The sequence below is a fragment of the Typopeltis vanoorti genome, chromosome 12 (assembly GCF_054136105.1).
Source record: "Typopeltis vanoorti isolate ZY-2024b chromosome 12, IOZ_Tvanoo_1.0, whole genome shotgun sequence".
NCBI classification, from domain to species: Eukaryota; Metazoa; Arthropoda; class Arachnida; order Uropygi; family Thelyphonidae; genus Typopeltis; species Typopeltis vanoorti.
This window is the reverse complement of record NC_143560.1, coordinates 66,916,998-66,939,738: the sequence shown is the minus strand read 5'-3', so window position 1 is coordinate 66,939,738 and position 22,741 is coordinate 66,916,998. Positions and strand designations below refer to the sequence as shown.

At 35.5% G+C, this 22,741-nt stretch overlaps 1 protein-coding gene across 1 annotated transcript in view; it reads left to right on the top strand.

Annotated features, from left to right (window-relative positions):
- Window positions 1–22,741, top strand: part of Top1 (DNA topoisomerase 1) — a 198,059-nt gene that overhangs the window by 110,732 nt on the left and 64,586 nt on the right. Inside the window, exons 9-10 of the mRNA XM_090401923.1 lie at window positions 5,482–5,736; window positions 12,026–12,140. Of these exons, the coding sequence (XP_090258049.1) occupies window positions 5,482–5,736; window positions 12,026–12,140 (370 nt within the window). The remainder of the gene's footprint in view (window positions 1–5,481; window positions 5,737–12,025; window positions 12,141–22,741) is intronic.

Sequence of the window (22,741 nt, the reverse complement as noted above, 5' to 3'; positions counted from 1 at the left end):
CTGCTAAAACTTGCCATGATCTGATATCCTGATAAATTTTATCAGGATTAAAGTGTTGATATTACTTCCCTTTTAGCCAGTATTCTGCTAAATTGCACTTTAGAACTTTTTATCTTTTGAGATCCAGAGAAAAATTCTATTCAAGTTTACTAAGAACCCTGGATACTTGGGAAAACAAACTCTCTAAACTGTTGAAGTTGAAGGAACTTCCATGGATTTCCCATTATCTTCAGTTTTAAGAAACTTACTTTGAAGAATTGGAATTAAAACATCAACTATAATATCAAAACAATTTCTCTAGTCCTATTCTGTCAATGCCATTTGTGCCATCTGGAAACTTGCAGATCAAAAAATTACATTTCTAGAATAAAATTTACTTAAAAAAGAATCACAAGGAATTTCCAAATATCTGCCTCAGATGTGAAAAGGATGGTTCACTACTATAGACAAACTTTCACTGGACAGATATGTAGATCGATTATTTGTTCGTCATCAATCCAAAAAATATGAAGTATTGAAAGTTTTTTTTTCACTTGGCATTACTATAAATTAAAGATGCTAAAAAATTATATTCCTGATTTAATCTTTAACCAAATGTAAACAAACAAACTTTACTTGTGAAGTCTCTTCATGATCAGGATACTTGTATATACAGGCTAATGACTTCACATTGATTGCCTTAGTATTTCATAATGTAACACACACATCCCTCTTTCGGACATGTATAATACTACATTATGGGAAGGGTCACTACACAGACCAGTTTTGACTTTCATTAAGGTCTCATCAGTGGGAACTAGTTGTGAAGAAACTTCATGCTTAAACTTGAATGATAGATTAAACCAAGAATATAATTTCTTGGCATTTTTAATTTATAGTATTACCAAGTGAAAAAAATTTCAACATCTGTCTCTGATCCAGAGTATTTTAATAATAACATGATACACCCATTCACTACTTATATATGGGAAATATATGACTTTTGCATTAATTCAAACCTGATATATCTTCTGGGTCTGGGTAGTAGCCCGTTCCAGTCCAAAAGAGGGTGTGCTTTTCATTATGGGATACCAAGGTAATTGATGTGAAGTTACTAGACTCTATATGCACATGGCCCAGTCATGAAGAAATTTCACATGCAAACTTTGTTTGCTTATACTTGGTTAAAGGATTATGCCAAGAATATTTCTTGGCATCTTTGAAATATGGAATAGTTTTATCCTAATATCAGGAGGCCATAAAATTTGCCAGCCTCTTCACAAGACACTCTGTGCAATAGAAACTATCAAGCAAACTATTCCTATCAATTGTTATAATCCAAAAATAACTACAAAAAATAGTAATAAAGAAATATATGTAGTCAGGCCTATAACAAGTACCACAAAACTGACAAAATTTTCTTCTTATAATTGTTACTCATATCAGTGATGAGTTAAATCTACTTTTTTTTCTTCAATTCTCAATAACTTTATAAGCAATATATTAAAAAAAAAAAAAGAGTATTATAAAGAGAAAAAAATAATATAATCATACCTAGATATTATTGGTATGAATATGCTTGTATAATTATTACAGTACTCGTGATAATAAATGCAATTTATTTGTCCACGATTTTAAAACCATACACTTAATGCTGAACACAGTTCCAATTATTAGTCTTTTTAAAAACTTACACGATAATGTGTCAGTTTTTAAAGCGATTCAGCATCATTGTTACATACAAAAATCATCATGTCCAAATTGTTTAGCATTTTTCTGCTTGAGGCCTTCAAGATCGGCCCATCTATTTAGAATCCAGCACTTCTTTGTGTAGTGAACCAATGAAGTAATGCTTCATCGATGTTTGTAATTACGCTCACATTTTCCCTTTGTTTGTTTAGGTGATGTCTAGTGCCGATATGTTAAGATTTTATTCTTCCAAAATGTTCTTTACTATTGAAGAGGACAAAGAAAATGTTTTATACACTTCACGATGTTTCACGAACCGAGAGACACTTTCTTTTACTATATATGTTTCCAATGGAAGGGTTTATTTTTAACTGATTTTACAGTCATGGCAGGGTTTGGATAAAGTGAGGGAAGAGGGTTGGAGGGCTAGATGCTGAAGAGTCAGGCAGTGAGGGGATGGTCCCCAATGACAAGATTACGTTATAAATTGCTTGTAATTCAGTGCAGATGGTCATAAAAGATAAGTCACTTGTTTAATTTTTTTTTCTATTCCAAGAACTATCTGAGCAATTAAGACATTTTGCATAGTTACCAAAATGTGTACAGTGTATCCATGTAGTAAGCCCATTATAAAAGTGAGCAATTGTTTGTGAATGTGTGTAAATTAAAATCATTATGGCTTTTTGCTCATTACAGCCATGATCTTGTTATTTCTGTGCTTGTTAACAAAGTTTGACATCTCAACTGTGTTTTTTGCACATTTTCTGAATGAAGTGGAATTCACAGAATTCCAGTTCCCTACTTAAAAAGACACTTCTTAATATATTAAAAAGTGCCTTTTTCCATCAACTGCTGTTATCTTTTCCCAAGACATGTTCTCTTCTTTGCTTCTAGCTGGTGTATCAAATTCCATGTTCCTGTAACTTTTTTGGTCAAACAAGTAGATTAATTAAATTAAAGATGCCAAGAAAATATATTCTTATTTAATTCTCTATCCAAGTATAAGCAAATAAGGTTGCACATGGAGTATTTTCACAACTAGGCTACTTCTATGTAGACTCTAGTGACTCCTCATTAATTGCCTTAATATCCCATAATGTGCTTTTCATTATGGGATATGTACCAGGTGTGTATACAATGCTGTGGATGGTGGGAAATTTCACTATCCAGACTGGTTTCAACCTTTATTTGAGGTCTCGTCATTGGGACTCAGACCAAGAGATACATCTCAACTATGTTGAAGTAATGCAGAAGTCATGCGTTTCCCATATTCATTTGATTAAGCCTCATTCATCTAGAATAGTCCACTGTGGGATTAGCATTAGCCACAGAATCCATCAGAACAGCACAAAATTATTACATAGAAGTTCTTATAAGTGTTGAATATTTATTCAAAAGAAGCATTAAAGCCTCATTATACATCTCCTGAACCTCACTTGCAGTAATGGTATAACCATTCCTAGAATTTGAGAAATTATTTTTTTGTTTATAAGGAATTTTTAAGTTTCCCCAGTAGTGTTACAGCTTTAAACGTACATGACATTGCTTATAAGAGATATCTATTGTTACTGTATGTTTTTATAATATGTTTTAAATTCTGTAGTTCTTCTTTACGCTGAAGTTTTAGGAGAAATAAAATATTTACTGTAGTTCATGTGTTTTCTTATGTTGAGATTCATGTTATAGTCCCATGATTAGTGGCTATGCGCTTCGCAACCATATGCCTGGCGAAGGAGTGTCCTAGGTTCGATTCCCGTCGGTGACGTGAGGAGCTGAAGGATATTCCTCAGCCATAGCCAAGTTAGCTAGTCTTGGGCGTGGACAGCAGGGTTTTTTCCCCAGTTTATTCTGGAGTTTTTCATCCTGCAAAGTAGGCAAACTGGCCTAGAGAACTCAACACTACAGGCCATAGGATACACCGGGGCATAAGGCTGACCACCTTATCCTATAAACGGAGTGAGGTCCGATGATCAGTGGACCCTCGACACCGCAAGGTAAAAGAGGGTATAAGGAAGATGATGATGATTATGCTAAATTAAAAATCTCATCCTGACAGTCCCTATTTAGCATCATCTCAGCTTGTTCTTTCCCTAAACTTCTAGAATTTTTCTTTGCCTCTTTGCAAGTATGCTTGCATAAATCAACACTTAGCAGGAAAATATCTGATTTTCACAATATTTCATTTCTCTTTTTTATATATGGGTACTACCAGAGCCCTACTGCAGTCATCTAAAATTGGATTTTCTGACTAGGGCTTGTAAATTATATTTGTATTTGAGCATTTTTGATATACATCTTCCCTGTATAATTTCTGGTATGCCAAAATAAACTCTTATACAACTACCTGTTCGTTAGACTGGTCTTACCAGATTTGATATATAGCTTCCTGTTATAACTTGAGATATTATTATAGGTTTGTTATCCCCCCCCCCTCTTCTTTCAGCTCAGTATATATTTATGTATACAGACTTGTATGTGTTCATGTTATAACTCCAGGTATTATCCTTCTTGATCTGCTCTACAATCATAGATGTCAATTTATCTAGTGCTGAATTAGAATAACTTCATTTTATATCATTTAGGCAGTGTACTTTTTTTCAGTTACATCCTACTCAGTAGAGCATAAAGAGTTTACCTAATCTTAGTTTTATTGTCATTATTGCTAAGAAAATTTTAACTCCTCACTAGCATAATTCCTCTGCTCTTCTTTATATAAACATAGGCAGGCACTGGTCAACCATCCAAACATCTAGTTCCAAACTTACTGAACTAACTTTTCATCTGCTTTCTTCATTCTGTTCTCTGAAAGAGCCTCCACCACAACCTCCATTTTCTCTAATGACAATCCTTAGCTCTTCAAGAAACACCTTAACAGATTCCTCCTTTCTCACTAACCATTTGTCATACACACACATAATAACATGATGTTATGGATCTTGTTACCTTGTGTTCTGTGTGTGGGGGGAAGGGGGGGGACATTGATTTTTTTTTAAAAAAAAGCACCATAGAATTTGTTGAATAAAAAAAAAAAGAGGAATGAAGTGTACTGTAATCATCAAAACTGGATGGAATTTTAGTGAGAGAAAGTTATTTAGGAATAAGAGGAAGAGATTCTTGAAAATTTAAAGAGAAGCAACCATTATCACAAACAGTGAATATCCAGAGCAAATACTTTTCTAGTAGTTATTTTTATAAATAATTGGATTTGTTGTCATAATAAATAAAACTTGAATGAATATAGTTTTGCTATGAGTTCACTGATTAATATAAAATGCAAAGAAAATATCTCAAAAAGTTTTAGTTTTTGTATATTACAGAGAAGAAACTGATGAACCAATTTCACAGGGCAAAAGGCAAGCTGTGAGTGGCAGTTTGTTGAACAGGCTTCTGTGCTAGTCCCAGCTGAATATTCTGGGAGTATCAAGACAACTTGCAAACTCCCCCCCCCCCACCACCACCACCACCTTATTTAGTGGCTTATTAAATGTTGGGTTGTGGTGGTGGCTGCTAGATCTATCACAGATAGAGAATAATGGGATCCATGCTGCTGGTAGCCTTACAAGTGATGTTGATCTGAATACCTCAGGGGTATCTGGATTTCAGATATTACTTTTTTCATTAGATAAAACTTTTATGTTCAAGGTTTTTATTTGATTTCATTGGATGTATTTAAATAAGATTTGTTTCCATATAAGATTTTTAAAGAAAGGAATTAATTTACTAATTTTTACTAAAAAATTGTTTTAATTTAAATCATTATTTTGCATTTTAATTCTTAACCACATTTAAATAATGACCAAAATTCAATTTCAGTTAGCTCTTAGAGCAGGTAATGAAAAGGAAGAAGGAGAAACTGCTGATACCGTTGGCTGCTGCTCTTTACGTGTAGAACACATCACACTAAACGAAGAACAAGATGGTAAAGAATTTGTTGTGAACTTTGACTTCTTAGGTAAAGATTCCATTCGCTATGAGAATTCTGTTCCAGTTGAAAAACGTGTGTTCAAAAACCTAAAACTCTTTATGGAAAATAAACAACCTGGAGATGATCTCTTTGACAGACTAAATGTAAGTTTCCCTTTTAAACAGTGCATGATAGGTATTCATGTGAATTTTCATATTTTCTGTTTCTTCTGAATAGTATAAACCTGATCACTCAACCAGTTATTTCAAATATTAATGAATTCACCTCATAGATTACTTATACTAAAGGAGAGGAGGGGAGAAACCTATTCAACAAAAATTTCTTTCATCAGTATGCCATTTGAAAGAGGTACAGAAAGGTGGTTTGATATTAAATCAGATGCGAGACAAAGTTGCACATTATCTCCAGTTATTCATAATCTATATGAATCATGTTATGAAAGAAAGTGACATTAAACCTGATATTGAAATTGATTATGTTAATCTTAGGTCTTTACTTTATGCAGATGATAATATACTTCTAAATAAATCCAGTATAAGTCTGCAAGGATTCCTTGACTAAATTGAATAAGTGGTGTAATGAATTTGGTGTGAAAATCACTTGAAAAGATAAAGAAAGTAGCCAAACATTGAAAACATGAACTGTATCTTGAATGGAGAACCTATAGAACAAGAAAACATTGCAGCTATTTAGATACAATTTTAGTAAAGATGACAATTATGTAAATAGAAAACAGAATTAGCAAGCCTGGATAAATCAACTGAATAAATTTATATGTATAAGAGAGACGTTAGTCAAAACAGAAAACTAACTATATACAAAACTGGTAATTAGTTTACGGAATTAACAATGCATATAAAGTATATTAAAGATAACTTTAATAAATAACTTCTATATTTCGGCAACATCACGCTGCCATCTTCAGGAACATAAAGATATGGTATGTGCACGCAGGCACTAACAAAAGCAAATGAGGAAGAAAGCAAGAAACTAATATTGTTCCTAAAGTCTTAATGGTGCCCTCTGGTGGGCTAATTTGGTTATCTTGACAGTTGGGCTGAAGTTCTCAAAATGTAGGTCTCCCAAATTTGAGGTAGTTTCATGCACCCAAATTCTCAACAAATTTGTAACAAATTACAAATTAAATGGCTCATATTAAGAAAATGTATCAATGTTTGCTGCACTCCTACTCTTTTTGGCTGTAGTTCATCAGCTATAATCAACAATACCCCTTCCCTCCTCTTTTTTTCTCTGTCCTCCCTGAAAATACACTATCTCTTACATTGTCCTACTAAGTATATATTCTGTCAGCCATGTCTCACTACTGCTAATAACTTTCAGCCAAGAAGAACAACTAATTGATTTCTGTTGTATTTTAGACCAGTGTCAAAAATTCCTCCTTCCATCCTTATTCCAAATGCTCCTGGTATTAGTGTACATAAAGTGCAGTAGCTGTGTAAGCCCATAGCTATCCTTATGCTTTATATGAACTATCCCATTCTGGTTTGTTACAACAGTACTACTATCTTAGACATTTTTTGTTCATTCTCGCACTTGCCTTGTTGGTCACTCCTTCACTCGATTGTTTCACCTCCCCTCCCTCACCATCACGCACACAATAGCTCTAGTTTCCTTGATTTTGCATCCCCAGTCTCACTCTATTCAACAGTACACTAGACCAGAAATTCTATCAGAAATGATTCTACTGCATAATTCAGATGGCTTAGTCACAAGGTTAGATTCTAGGTGATTGGAGTAGAGCTTGCATAGTACCCATTTAAAAAAAAAAAAAAAAAAAAAAAAAATGAAACAGTCTGAGAATTACAGAGAAATTTCCTTTTTGAGTACTCCAGGTAAGACTTATACCTGGAATACTCAGAAAGAAGATGCTAAGAAAAATTGTGGAAGTGATACCTGGAGAAGAACAAGCCAAGTTCAGGCCAAATAGACATCACAAACAGATTTTCACTTTATGACAATTATAATTCGCCCACCGATTAGAGATCCTTCGCCACTTCTGCGCATGTCAGAAAAAGGAGAATCCATTCCGATAATAGGGTAATCAATCTGTCTTCTGGGATGGGTTTGTTTATTATTACAGGTAGGAAAATTTAGCTTTTCTTTTACAAACATTGCTGTTTTTAAAGTGTAAGTATTTTGCTTGTATAACAGTTGGAAAAATGTACATAGAGTATTAAAAAAGGTATAGCATAAAACGAAAATTTAACTAAGTTTATTTTTAAGAAAGTTTTCTATAAAATAAAAATAATTATACAGAAAAACAGAAATTTTTTCAAATAAACTTAGATATCCTAAACTTACAGTTGAGAGAACTGAGACACTTGAATGTCCTAAACTGATTAATTATTTATGATTTGTTGTGACTCTTTTAACAAACTCATGCAAAAAAAATACCATTATCAAATCCTTTTAATCTTCAGAGTCATCTGAATAGGTGTCCGAATCGCCATCACTTTCACTTAAACTAATCACCAAAGTTTGCATTCTTCGATAATTCCGTCTCTGTCCTAATACATATTTTCCAATGAGGTGACATGAGAACAATATTTTTCCCAGTTTTGAACTGTAATACTTTCAATCACCTGTTCTGAAAACTTAAAAAGTTTCGACATGTCAATATCCCCAGTCATGTTGCAATGGCGAATGAAACTTTTCACTTCTGCTCAAACATACTCAATAGCATCAATATCGCAATGATATTGTGGTAGCCTTAAAGCTAGAAATCCATGCTCTTTGAGCATCGTGTCAAATTTAAATAGTTTAGTTGTGGACGAGTTTCTTTTGACCAAATTAAGCAATTCAGTTTTTTGCATATCTGGGGAATGAGAAATGTTATTTGCAGAGAGCCAATCCATAAGAACTTGCTTCTTATTAGAGCAATTTGGAACTTCGTTTAATCGAACGAGTGATATGAAACGTTATCAATTATAACAACAGCATTTTTAGGAAGGTTTGGAATCGGTTTTTCTTCTGCCCACTTTTCGAAGATTGTAGAATTCATTTGCCCATGGTAATCTCCAGTAGTTGAATTGGCTTTGTATAGTAAGTTTGAATTCAGTAAAAAACCCATTTCTCCACCCGCACACAAAATTATTATGCACCGCGAGGCATTTCCGGTTGTAGCACTCCACATTCTTCTTTAGACTGCCAACATTTTCCATAAGTTAAATTACCATCAATCCAAGTTTCATCTAGATGCACAATCTGTCTTTTCTCCTCCCTGAAACGTCTTATTGCTCTCAAATACTGCGTTCTACATAAAACAATGTCACTTCGCTCCATGATAAGTTTCCTTTTATTCTGGGACTTTTTAAAACAAAATCCCATTTCATGAAGTATTTTCCTTAAAGTTTCTCTTTTCCAAAGAAAATTAATTTTTTCTTTAAGCATGGGAATCAATTTCTGAACAGTTGGCACTCTTTTCTCGACCACATAAAATTCGTGAATAGTTTTTCTTATAACGTTTACATCAAAATCATTCAAAGCTACGGTTTCGATGGTTTTCTTTCTGTGGTACCTTTTTTTAGGAGATTTAAATTTTGGCTTACCTTCACCTTTCGATTCCCTATGAATTCTTTTAACAGTCGACCCTGATACGCCTGCAATTGCACTTGCATGTTTTATGACTTGAGAAAGGGGAACAAGGAGATGGCCTGCTGAGGATTCTTTTTCGCAGAATGTCAGCACATTATTCAATATTCTTTCAAGAGCTACTGAAACATTTAACAACAGAACTTGTTGACTGTACTGGATCCATCATACAAATTAATAATAACAAAATAATGCAAAACAAGGCAACAAAAATCAAACTACTACTAGTACAGCACAGACAAGAAAGCACGTGATTTCATATGTTGACGAACAATTCGTACATCTTTCATTTCTTTCTCCCCTTCAGCATGAATCCACTATTCTTGACAAAATGCCAAACAGAGACATATAAATGGTGGGCATACTATAGTTGAGAAAATCAGGAATATAACAAGGCTCTGTATTTTAGTTTAGTAAGTCTGGAAAATGCATATGACATGATACCAAGAGAAAAGCTGTTCAAAATACTAAAATTAAATGGTATAAATGGAACTTTATATTGAGCAATAAATAGTCCATATTTGAGCTGTAAGTCAGCAGTTAGAATTGATGGAGGTACAAGAAGTTGGTTGCTGTTAAATCAAGTGTGAGACAAGGGTGTACACTATATCTGCTGTTTTTCATTCATACGAGGTGGTATCAAAACGTTTCGAGACTAGCTCTGTTTACGTGAAATTACTTTATTTATCTACGTTTACACACTATCACCTTCAAAATAGTCCCCTTGCATATCAATACAGCGCTCCTAGCATTCTTGCCACTTCTCGAATGTGTCCTGGAAGTCTTCTTTTCAAAGCATGTCAAGCACCTTCTGTGATTTGTGCTGGATCTCTGCAATGGTATCAAAACAGTGACCTTTGAGCTGGGTCTTCATCTTCAAGAAGAGGGCAAAGTCTGCAAGAGCCAAATCTGGAGAGTAGGGTGGGTGCAGAAGTGAGATCATGTTGTTTCTGACGAGAAACTCACATGTGAGGAGAGCTCGGTGACAGGGTGCATTGTCGTTGTGGAGCATCCAGTTTTTCGCACGTCGCAGATCTGGTGGCTTTCGCCAAATGTCCTCCCTCAGACACCTTAAAACCTGGCAGTAGAACTACTATTGATGGTGTCTGGCCCATGAGGACAAATTCTCAATGCACGATGCCGCGAATGTCGAAAAAGACGATGAGCATGCACTTGGTCGAGCTGCGGACCTGCCTCGCCTTTTTCGGTCGTGGAGATGATGAGCTCTTCCACTGTGAAGACTGTTGCTTCATCTCAGGGTCGTATCCATACACCCAAGTTTCATCACCGGTAATGATCCTCGACATGAAGGATGGATCATCCATGGTATGCTGACAGAGTTCTTGGCAGACTTCGAAGCGGTGTTCCCTCTGCTCCTGGGTCAGCAGCCTGGGGATGAACTTGGCAGCAACACGGCACATGTTCAAATCACACGTGAGGATTGCCTGGACTGTTCCGTATGGCATGCCAACAATGGCAGCAATATTGTGGAGTGTTCTCCAATGATCCTCATGCACAAATTGCCAAATGGTTTCGACATTTTGGGGAGTTGAGCTCGTTGAAGGTCTTCCTAATCTCTCATCGTCTTCCAGTGATGTTCTTCTGCTCTTGAAGCATGCATGCCACTGAAACCACCTCGAACGACTCATTGCAGCATCACCGTAAACTTGCCGAATCATGTCAAACGTCTCTGTGGGATTTGCCCAGTTTCATGCAGAATTTCATGTTTGCTCTTTGTTCTAACTTGCTATCCATAATGAAATCGCAGATGTAGTAATGCAGGTGGACAGAATAGCATCAGTTGCACAGCTCCCGATGTACACAGGACGATGTCTTTGGGCACACTGAGTTATGAAGGTAGGTGCTTTCTGTGACTGTGCATGCAGCCTTGTGCTGCCATCTGTTGGCGTGTTACAAACCTAGTTTCGAAACTTTTTGGTACCACCTCATATGTATCACAGTACGAAGGAAAGTGGCATTAGGCCTGATATCAAAATTGAAGAAATTCTAGTCAGCTCGTTACTTTATGCAGGTATTTTCTTCTAAAATCCAGAAGTCTGTAGGATTAACTAATTAAATTTCATAGCAGTTTTAATAAATTTCTTTTTTTCTAAGTTGTATAAAATTCGTTAAAATTATCATGAACACTTAAAACATCAAATACATCCCGATTGGAGAAGCTATAAAACAAGTTGCAAGTAAAACATATATACACTAATTAGTTATACACAAAGCAGTGTTCAAGCCAGTTTTAACTTATGGATCTGAGAGCCGGTTAGAAATAAAACACTTGATCAAAGACTGGACACCATAGATATGAAAGTTTTGAGAAAGAGTAGAGAAGTGAACAGATGGCATCAATGGCAAAATCATATCCAAAACAAGGATATTAGGAAGAAACTTGGCGTTTATAGTATTCAAGAATGTGTCCACATAGCAGAACAAGTATTTTTTTGACAGGATGGCAGGAAAAAGATTCTGTCAGTCTAGTAAAATCTAAGTAGATTGATTACAGTAAGAAGTGCCTTAGAAGACCGAAATATAAGATCTGATAATATGATAATCCTGACAGATAATGTATGAATTTGGAGGAAAATTGTTGAATGAGAAGAAGTTGGTAATGATGTAAACTTTTCATGTAGCTACCATAACATCCTGTACACCTTCTGAGAATACATATCAGGAATTTCATGGGAATCAAATATTGACAGTGTTTGTCACTTAAATGTGAATCTATTCTTATCTCTAAATAGGATCATTTTCATAACTAACTGTATGGCTTCGTAGGTTACACTAATTTTCCTTAAATTAATTTTTCAGACAGCAATTCTCAATAAGTATTTGAATGAACTCATGGAAGGATTAACAGCTAAAGTCTTCAGGACATATAATGCATCAAAAACCCTTCAGGAGCAGCTGGAACTCTTAACAAAGCGTAAGATTTCTTTACTGCATTTATTATATGTGTGTGTACATGTCCAGTTTTAAAAATACAGGAAAATACATTATATTGCTCAAAATGTTAGTGAATACTTAGTAATATAAATTCATTTGTAAAATATCTTTCTCCAGCACCTTTCTAATCTGAAGTAAGATTATTTTTATTGCCAGAAGAGGTGGGGGAATACTGTGAATATTTGCTTACATATATACAGCAGATACATACCTAACTGTGACAGGCTATTGATCCCTGGTGAAAGTCCCATAGCAAGAATGTTATTTTAAACTCGCTATTGCAAATAATTGAAGTTTTAAAAAATTCATCTAATTGAATTTACTGTCAATTGATTTTTTTATGTAAAACTTGAAATTGCTTTTGTACAAACATCTTGATTTCTGTTGTGACCACTACTACATGTGTGAACAGCAAAATGTGAACGGATTCCTCCTTTCTTCTATTCCCCCTTGCCCACACACACACACACAGCATTAATGTGCCATAGGTTTTGTAGCCTTTTGTGTGTGGATCAGATATTTAAAAAATAATAATAATCTCACAAACTATGTAACTTTTCATACATGTTTGTTTGCATGTATGTTATCTCATCATATTACAGAAGCTCATTTTTTTTAAGTATCTGATTAGTAAAGTAATCCTGAATTGGTATATGGTATATACTATTTAAGACATATTCTAAATCATTGGAAAACAAAGTAGGAGAATTGGTAACTTTTTTTATATTTATATATACAGTACATATTCATATGCACAGTGAAAGTTATATAAGAAAATTATGGCTTTTTTTTTTTTTTTTTTAGAAACAATAGACTTAAACTTCTCGAGAACTAACTGACTTTGAAGTAGAAATTTAAAACAACTAGTGTTTGCTGTTTCTAAATACTTTAGTTGCAAGGCTTCCAGGTGGCTCAATTTTTGCTATATACAGAAACTAAACAATAAGAGATAAAAGCATGAATTCATACTTAAAATATGAATTCATGCTGCCATCCTTGAACCCTTCCATGCGAGTCGCCTGTTTGTGATGGAGAGGATCTCCCAATGATGGTAATGGCCCTTGTCTATGCTTTTCTTCCCATATTCTCCACTCTACTTCTCCTGAGTCTTTTTTTACTATTCTGTTCTCACCAGGCTACTCTCATTTAGGATGTAACACCTTGCCGTCATGTTTGCTGTGACTTGTGAGCATCTGGAAAGGAGAATTCTAGTAGTTTTACACTACTTAGGCCTCTGCTTAGGCAATCAGCTAGTGGGCTTGCCTGCTGTCTCTTTTCCCCCATGTTCCAAGGACATGGCTCAAGACTTGCTGTGGTGCTTATATAGTTTCCAGGATAGCCCTGTTATTCCACACCCAAGTGCAGTCATTGTTTACCAGTCAATAGCCATCCATGTGTGGCACCATGGTGGGTGGATGGCTGGCTCTGAACTAAACTCCTCCTTAGAATGAACACCTCTTCATCCTCTTGTTTATCAGTGGTCCTAAACAACAAACCCCTATCAAGTTCAGAAACCATGTTATCATCAACAGAGAAGAACCAAAGTAAGGAAAAAAAAAAAAGATCAAATATCAGAAGCTGCAATAAATGCACCACTTGTTTCTAATATTATGCTCTGCAGGTAAATGTCCAACTGGAAAAATGTCATGCTTCATCCCAAAGGGTTTGGAAAGATTGGCAGGATCTCCAAACTCTGTAAAGAAACTGCATTCAGGAGAAATTCCATATTGAAGCAGCTATAGTAGCACAATCAGAAAAATTACTCCATACAACATCTATTGGGGAAATACCAATTACAGTTACTCCCACAAAATTTTAACCTTTTCTAGAGATGTAATATCTGAGTGGAGCCTCCTTGATGTTTTCCCAATGAAGTGATAAGTGTGTGTGAACACTTATCTCTTCATTGGAAACATCAAGGGAACACTTATCTGAACTCAAGGATCAAAGAGTGACAGCCATAAGAAGAATAGTGATGTGTAGGGATGGGCATCTGGTTCCACTAGAATTTCATCCTTACTTTTAACAAACTAAAACACCAACATCTGTCAAAGCAGGATATATTGAGATATATCTCAACTGTTCTGTATAGCTCTATATCAGAAACTCCTTATGGTGTTTTAGATGTCTGAAATATGGTCATTCTCAAACTGTCAGGCTTGACTCTGCCCTCTGTACCCAAAATGCCAGGAAAGAACATGAAAATAAAGACTGTAAGAGCAAAACACCAAAATGCTCTAACTGTGAGGGAAACCATCCAGCATTCTCATGAGCATACCAAAGGTGAAAGGAAGAAAACAAGGTGCAAAAGTTACAAACAGAGCAATGCATCACATACCAGGAGACAAAGAGGCAGTATATCACATTAGTAGCAACAATATCTGCTAAACCTTATGTTGAGAAAGCACCTATAAAGAACATCTCAGTTGGGACATTAACAAGGATGTCAGTCCCACCTTTTCACAACTTAAACATCCCTGAAAGATATGATTTGCTCACTATTTCCATGAGTGATTGAAAGAAATCATTATGGACTCACTCCTGAAGATATGCTTAAAGGGTCCCACTACATGAAAATCCTCTTATTCAAAAAATGTTATATCAAGATGCATAACATGCACCAAAGAGGATCAAAAATATGCTCTATACCCTTTATTATATGTCCCATGAACAGATAGCATGGATATCTCTGCTCCCCCTTCAGGATGATGAAACAATCAGTATACTGAGTGCCCTAGAGGGGGGGGGGGTGCAATTTGTATTGGATATTTTTCCAGAAAAAAAAGAAATGATGTTTACTGGTGTTATACCCTGATAAGTTGGAACATAAAATATTTCATCTTATCATTGTATAACAGAGCGAACACACAATAAGAAACATTATAACATGCTTGTCTCTAGGTATTAAAATACTGCTTTGTAGATATTTCAAACAAATAGTTATTTATATAATATTTCAACAAGGGCCCACTCACTAGTTAGTATGAATAATAGTGGAAGTGTAAACATTTAACATTTTGTTAGAGCAATAGGTACTAGAAGTTATAGAATGATTTGCACAAATTGTAAGGGGGATGTAAGTCCAAAGGTCAGGAAGCAGTAATGTGAGGGGAGCGGTTTGCCCCGGGCATTTGCGTGCCGACAGCACACGAAAAACGTAGCGGAGAAGGCTGGATGCTGTGACGTTGACCAACATGAAAGCACTAGGTAGACATCGCGGAGTGTGAGAATCGCCAGGAACCAAGGTGAAATATAAGGGTCAAGCACCCCCCACACGAGGCTTTTTTGTTCCTGATCTCCTGGTGTTTGTCTCGCAGTGTTGTGAGCGGGTGAAGGGTGGCAGTGCCTCCACTCTGGAGGGTTTTGATAGAGGCATTGCCGGAACTAGAAGGTCGTATCTCCGCGGAAAGAGTATGCCCGCCCACCCACAGAAAGCTGGATAGGAGCCCATGGATATTTCGATTAAGGAGAGACAGATTCCTGAGGACCTCTTCATGTGATGCAGTTCAAGATAGATAAGTAGGCTTTATAGTATTTGTTAACTATGAATGAAAGGATTTGTACTGCGCTGTGAATCTAAGGAAGGAACATTAATAATATTATATAGAACTGAACTGTAGTGATCCTGAGAAAATTACTGCATGTTTACTGTCTCCTACTGGGATCGAATTATGTTATATGTTTAAAGAGGTTATGATAAAGTTCAGAGTAAAGAATTGCTATTAATGACAAGATTATAAAAGATATAGATGCTATTATATGTTTAAAGAGGTTATGATAAAGTTCAGAGTAAAGAATTGCTGTTAATGACAAGATTGTAAAAGATATAAATGCTATTTTCAGTGGTTTGATTGAAATTGAATTAGAAAAGAATTATTGAGATTGTTATGCATAATTTGGGTAGCTTAATGTTGATAAGATTTATACTAAAAAATTGACAATAGTCAGTCTGAGTATCCTTGTGATATTGGAAAGTTTTAATGTTAACCTGATTGTCAGGAACTCTCTTAGATTGAGATTTAAGTTTACATGTACTGTATGTATATAATTATAGTATCTAATAAACCTTGCTTTTGAATACAGTTAAGTCTATCTGTGATTTTGGAATCCGATGCACTGCTTATAAAAACTAACACGAACCTAGACGGGAAATTAGAAGGAAGGGATTTTGGCCATGTCTGCAAAGATCAAGGTATCACTTAAATACTATCTAGAGATCACCTCTTGATTGATATTATTATTTAATCTAAAAGTGCTAAGTGGCTCAGCGAAAAAATAAATTTCTTAGCGTTTTATGAGAGGTTGATCTCAGATACTCTGGTATTGGCTTGACCCTGGGGCAATTCCATTGTTATACAGGGGTACCACATGATACCTGAGAAAGAGTTGAACAAGAATTTGAATAAAAGACTAAAAGAGTAATTATATTAGAGAGAGGGACACAACACTGGTCATCCACAATTCTCAGGAAAAAAATCCAAGACTAAAGAAAAGAAAACCATAATGGAAGCCAGATGATACCACCAAAAAGAAATAATGGAAACATTCCTACAATGAAATTGTCATGGATTCCGACAAAACATAAAAGACATCAAGACTCTTGAAGAAGTATAAACCAATATGTTTCTACTTGCAGGAAACATACCTGAAACCAAATGATGATCCAGTATTCCATATTGCTACCATAATATGTTGATAAGGACAGGATAGGGGGATGGACCTGCCTACAGAGGAGTCATCCTTGTGGGCAACCATATCTCCTTCCAACAAATCCAGATTAACACCAGCATAGAAGCAGTTTCTATAAGACTCTCCTTTGGAAATATAATAACAGTTTGCTGCATCTGCATCTCTCCAACTGCTGATTTTTCTCAAGATGACCTTGATGATGTCATATCACAGTTACCGTTCCCTTTACTTTTAATGGGAGATTTAAATGGACATAATGCTCTGTGGGGTAGTGCCTGAACAAACATCAGAAGAAGAGTTCTTGAGCATGTGCTTGTCAATAATATTCTCCTCCTCTTAAACAGAAGAAGCAACACCTTCCCTATTCCCACCAGAGCATTTACTGCCATCGACTTAACTATCTGCTCACCCTCCCTTTTCTTTGCTGTTTAAGTGGGGAAAATGATGGCAACTTATTTGGGAACAATCACTTTCCTGTGATATCCACTTAGTACATGGGCAACTATGCACTACATCAGTGGAAAATTTAGCATGCTGACTGGTCCGCTTTTTCTCATTAGCAGTTTTTGATTCTGCAACAGTCAGTTCATCTTCTCTCAGTGATGCAGTGAAGGATGTAACAAAGTGTATTATAGTAGCAGCCACAACTGCAGTTCCTAAAACATGTAGTCGTTTCCCATGTTTTCCTAAGCCATGATGGATTGATGATTTTACAGCGGCCAAAGAAGCCCAGAAGAAAGCTTGGGATATTTTTTGCAGATATCCTACATCAAACCTAATTACTAAAAAAAAGAGCAATGTGGCTTCATTTCAGTGATATAAAAAATTACATAGGTAAGTGGATATTAGATCCATCGTTATTTCAAAGCCGAATGTTAGTAGTTTGTTGTATGAAAGTTTCTTAAAATTTACCAGAGAGCTTACGAGAATACAATCCTCGGCATTGCCTTAGTTTGCACTACCCAAAAGACATGAGCGCTGACCAAGCTTTCATGTATTTGCTTTTTATTAGTGCATTTTTTTAAGGTTTCACTGGCTTGACAGTTGTTTCGAACTGGTTCCATTCTCTTCAGAGACTAGGCAGAAATCTTAAGAGGGCAAAAAAACTCTCATTCAGTACTAAGGAATCAAATGTCAGAGAAATGTATTTTTTGTAAGTGAACTCTTGATCGGTATAAAAGTAATTACTAAAAATAAATAAATCTACTTCATTTTGGCAATGTAAAGATTATGGGTGCTTGGGCTGTGCTCATGTTCTAAGTAGTGCAAGTTAAAGCAACTCTGATGCCGAGGATTGTAATCTCATAAACTCTCTGATCAATTTAACAAAACTTTCATAATTTCTACAAACATTCAGCTTTCAAATAATAGTCTAATATTATCCACTTTGCTTATGTAATTTTTACATCGCTGAAATGGAGCCTTATGGTTCTTTTTTTTAGTAAATTTATGCATGACCAAGAAAGAATTCACTTACAAAAAATACATTTCTCAGACATTTGATTTCCTTAATACCGAATGAGAGGCTTTGCTCTCTTGAGATTTCTGCCTCGTCTCTGAAGAGAACCAACCCATTTGAAATAGCTGTCTGGCCACCGAAGCCTTAAAAACCTTTAAAAAAAACTCTATAACCTTAACTTGCACTACTTAAAAGACATGAGCGCTTGGACAGCACATATCTTTTAAGTAGTGCATGCTAAGGCACCTCTAATGCCGAGGATTGTATTCTCGTAAGCTCTGGTCAATTTTACGAAACTTGCATAGTTTCTACAAACGTTTGGCTCCGAAATAATGTTATATCTAATATCTCTAGTGAAAATAAAAAAGAGGAGTTAGACAAGGTTGTATCCTTTCATCAAATCTATTTAACATCTATAGTGAGACAGTGATGAAAAAGATTGAAAAACAAAAAATAGGAATTAGTATCAATGGTATAAAATACAGCAATCTTAGATATGCTGATGATATCATTCTAATAGCAGAAAACCAAAATAAATTAATCAAATTACTGCAGCTACTAATTGAAAAATGTAAAGAATTTGGATTAGATATAAATGCAAAAAAGCCCAAATTTATGAAAATCTCAAAAGAAAACAGATCTGAGATAGATATTCATAAACGATATGAAAATTGAACATTCAACAGAATACAAATATTTAGGCACCTACTTTACTGCAAATGGAAAGCAAGATCAAGAAATAAAAAAAAGAACAGCCATAGCTAAGGATGCCTTCTGGAAAAATAAAGATCTGCTCAGAAGTTCTGTGGGTATCGAGACAAAGAAAAGAATGATAAGAACATTAGTGTGGCCAGTTTTCACATATGGAAGTTGAGACCTGGATATTCAAGAAGAGAGTAAGACAATAGATATTGGTGTTTGAAATGTGGTGCTAAAGGAGAGCTCTAAAAATCGCATGGTCAGAATATGTGACAAATACAGATGTCCTATAGAGAATGAGAACACAGAGGCTTTTATTACAGGAAATGATCCAGAGAAAGATGAGATTGGTGGGACATGTACTGAGAGGTTCAGCAGGACAGAGGATACTAACAGTTTTAGAAGGAAAAATTATGGGAAAAGGATCAAGAGGTAAAAAACGAAGGACATGGCTAAGATATAAGATCATGGACAGGATACATGGCTATGCAGAAACAAAAAGAAAAGCCACAAACACAGAGAACTGGAAGGACACTCACCTTCTCTTTGTCCTTAAGCACAGTAGTTGTACTGATCCAACAGCAATAGCTGACACACTCGCTGAGATTTTATGTATTTTAAAACAAGGGCCCCCCCTGTTGTTTTTGCCAGAGAACCAAGGCAAACAGCGAAAAGTCAGCTACTGGAAAAAATCTGAAAACGCACCCCAACTCAACATCACCAGAGTTAAAGCTTGGTACTATCAACATAAGAAGCCTGAATGGCAAAGAAATGGAGCTAGCTGAGGAATCAGATAAGTACCAGATCGACATAATAGGGGTGACTGAAACAAAAAAGACAAAAACTGGTGAGATCTTTCTGAGCAATAAATACAAAATGTTATATTCAGGCAATGACAATCAAGGAAAAGAAGGAGTAGCCATAGTATTCAACACTAAATACGAGGCTAATCTTGAATGGAAGGCAGTCTCAAGTAGAGTGATGTGGGCAAATATCAGAATGAGGAACTGGACAATGAGATTTATTTGTGCCTATGATCCCACAGAAGGTTTTACTAAGGTAGAAGTGGAGGAATTTTTTGAGGCTTTAGAAAAAGCAACTGAAACAATGAAAAAGGAAAAGCTGGTCCTTGTTAGGGATCTAAATAGCAGGGTAGGAAATGATTGTCAGACATACAAAAATATATTGGGAAAATTTGGAGAAAAGAGCAAAGCTAATAATAATGGTAAATACCTGTTGGATTTCTGCTCAGGACATGGACTGGTTATTACTAATACCATATTCCAACATAAAAATGTACACAAATTCACATGGAGAAAAGAGGCAAGAAATAAGAAAAGTCTCATTGACTATGTTATTGTTGATAGTGATATTTTCTCCTTGGTACAGGACACCAGAGTGTACAGAAGATTTGAAATTGGAAGTGATCTCTATTTAGTCTTGAGCAGGATAAAATTGAATTTCATATTGAAAAGAATAACATGTAAGAAAGTTTTAAAGCAAATAAAAGTTGATCAGCTCTTAGATGTGAACTGTAGACTGAAATACACAAAGAAAAATGAAAGAGTTTGAAAACAGGAACCAAGCCTTGAGGAAAACCTTGATTGATTAAGCCAGAGAGAGACGTGTGGTGAGGTTGTCTGCAAGGATAGAAAAATCAAAACTCCATGGTGGACACAGGAAGTTAAAGAGGCAGTGAAGGAAAAGAAGAAAGCATATCAAAAGTTCCTGGCAAATAAGTCAGCTTGTGCTCTTGGTGAATACAGAGACAAATGTAAGAAAGCCAAACATTGTGTAAAACTAGCTAAACAAAAGTCATGGGAGGACTTTGGCAAGTCCTCCCATGACTTTTCTTCCATTCTATGTTCTCCATGGGAGAACATAGAACATAAATAAATATCAAGAAGGTGGTAAGATATTCTGGAGGTTTTTGAAGAAGCTTAGAAATGAAGGAAAGAGTGCTGTAAGAGGAATTAGAGATGATAAAGGTTACATGAAAATGGGAGAAAAAGATATCCTTGAAAGTGAAGTAATTACTTCAAAAAATTTCTAAATGAAACAAGCAGTGATTGCACAGTGATTTAAAAAAAAAAAAAAAAAAAAAAAAAAAAACACTCAACAGGCATAGTCAGGAATACATAACCATACTTGAAGTAGAAAAAGCTATCAAAGGCTTGAAATGTGGAAAGGCAGCAGGAATAGATGATATTCGACCAGAAATGCTCAAATATTGTAGTATAAAAGTCTTACAGCGGCTGCACTGCATAGTTCAGAAGTCCTGTACTGAGGGACGAATTCTCGATGATTGGAGTAGAGCTCTCATAGTGCCCTTATATAAAAAGGGAAATAAAACTGAATGTGAGAATTACATAGGTATTTCCCTACTGACTGTTCCTGGTAAGATTTATGCAAGTATACTTGAGAAACGGTTGAGAAGAATTGTGGAAGAAAAGCTTTGTGAAGAGCAAGCTGGATTGAGGCCAAATAGAAGCTGTCAGGATCAGATTGACAAATATTTGACTTTATAACAAATAGTTTAAAAATCATAGGAATATAACAAAGATCTGTATTTAAGTTTTGTTGATCTGGAAAAGGCATATGACAAGTTGCCAAGAGAGAAGCTATTCAATATGCTACAGTTATATGGTGTCAATGGGTCATTATATCAAGCAATACTTAGTCTTTATTTGAGTTGTAAGTCAGCAGTTAGAATTGAAGGAAGTACAGGAAAATGGTTTAATGTTTAATCTGGTGTCAGACAAGGATGTACGTTATCTCCTCTGTTATTCATTATCTATATGGATCACATTATGAAGGAAAGTGGTATTAAACCTGATATCAAAATTGGAGATGTTAATGTCAGCTCTTTGCTTTAATGCAGAAGATGTTATACTTCTAAATAAATCTGCTAGAAGTCTGCAAGATTCCCTGACTAAATTGAATAACTGTTGTAATATATATGGTATGAAGGTCAGCAATAAAATGACAATGAAAATAGGCAGAATCGTTCAAAATGTCAACTGCGTTGTGGATGGAGAACCTGTGGATCAAGTAAAACATTTCAACTACTTAGGCACGGTTTTTAGTGAAGATGTTAAATTAAATATGGAAATAAACAACAGAATCAACAAAGCTGGTATGGTAGGAAGTCAATTGAATAGATTCATATTGAATAAGAGAGAAATTAGTTGGAACACTAAATTAGCTGTATACAAGACAGTGTTCAAACCAGTTTTAACTTATGGATCTGAGAGCTGCATCAGAAGTAAATTACTTGACCAAAGACTAGAGACCGCAGATATGAGAGTCCTGAGAAAGATTAGAGGCTTGATCAGATGCCATCAATGGCAATATCATATTAAAAACGAGGATATTAGGAAAGAACTTGACATTGTTAGCATCCAGGAATCCGGTAGCAGAGCTAATCTCAATTGGTATGGTCACTTAAACAGAATGGATGAGGGAAGATTAGCAAAACAAGTGTTCTCTGCCGGGTTGGCAGGAAAACGACCCAGGGAAAACCAAGATATAGGTGGATTGATACGATACAAAGTGCCTTATTGAAAGTTTATTTTTCACTTGGTCAGACTGTAATAAATTTAGTTTAATCCTTTATCCAAGTGTGTGCAAACAAAGTTTGCGCCTGAAAGTATCTTCAGGACTGAGGTAAGGTGGTACAACACCGGGCAACTCCTTGAAAAGGTGGAGCAAGCTACCAACTCTTCTATCTCAGT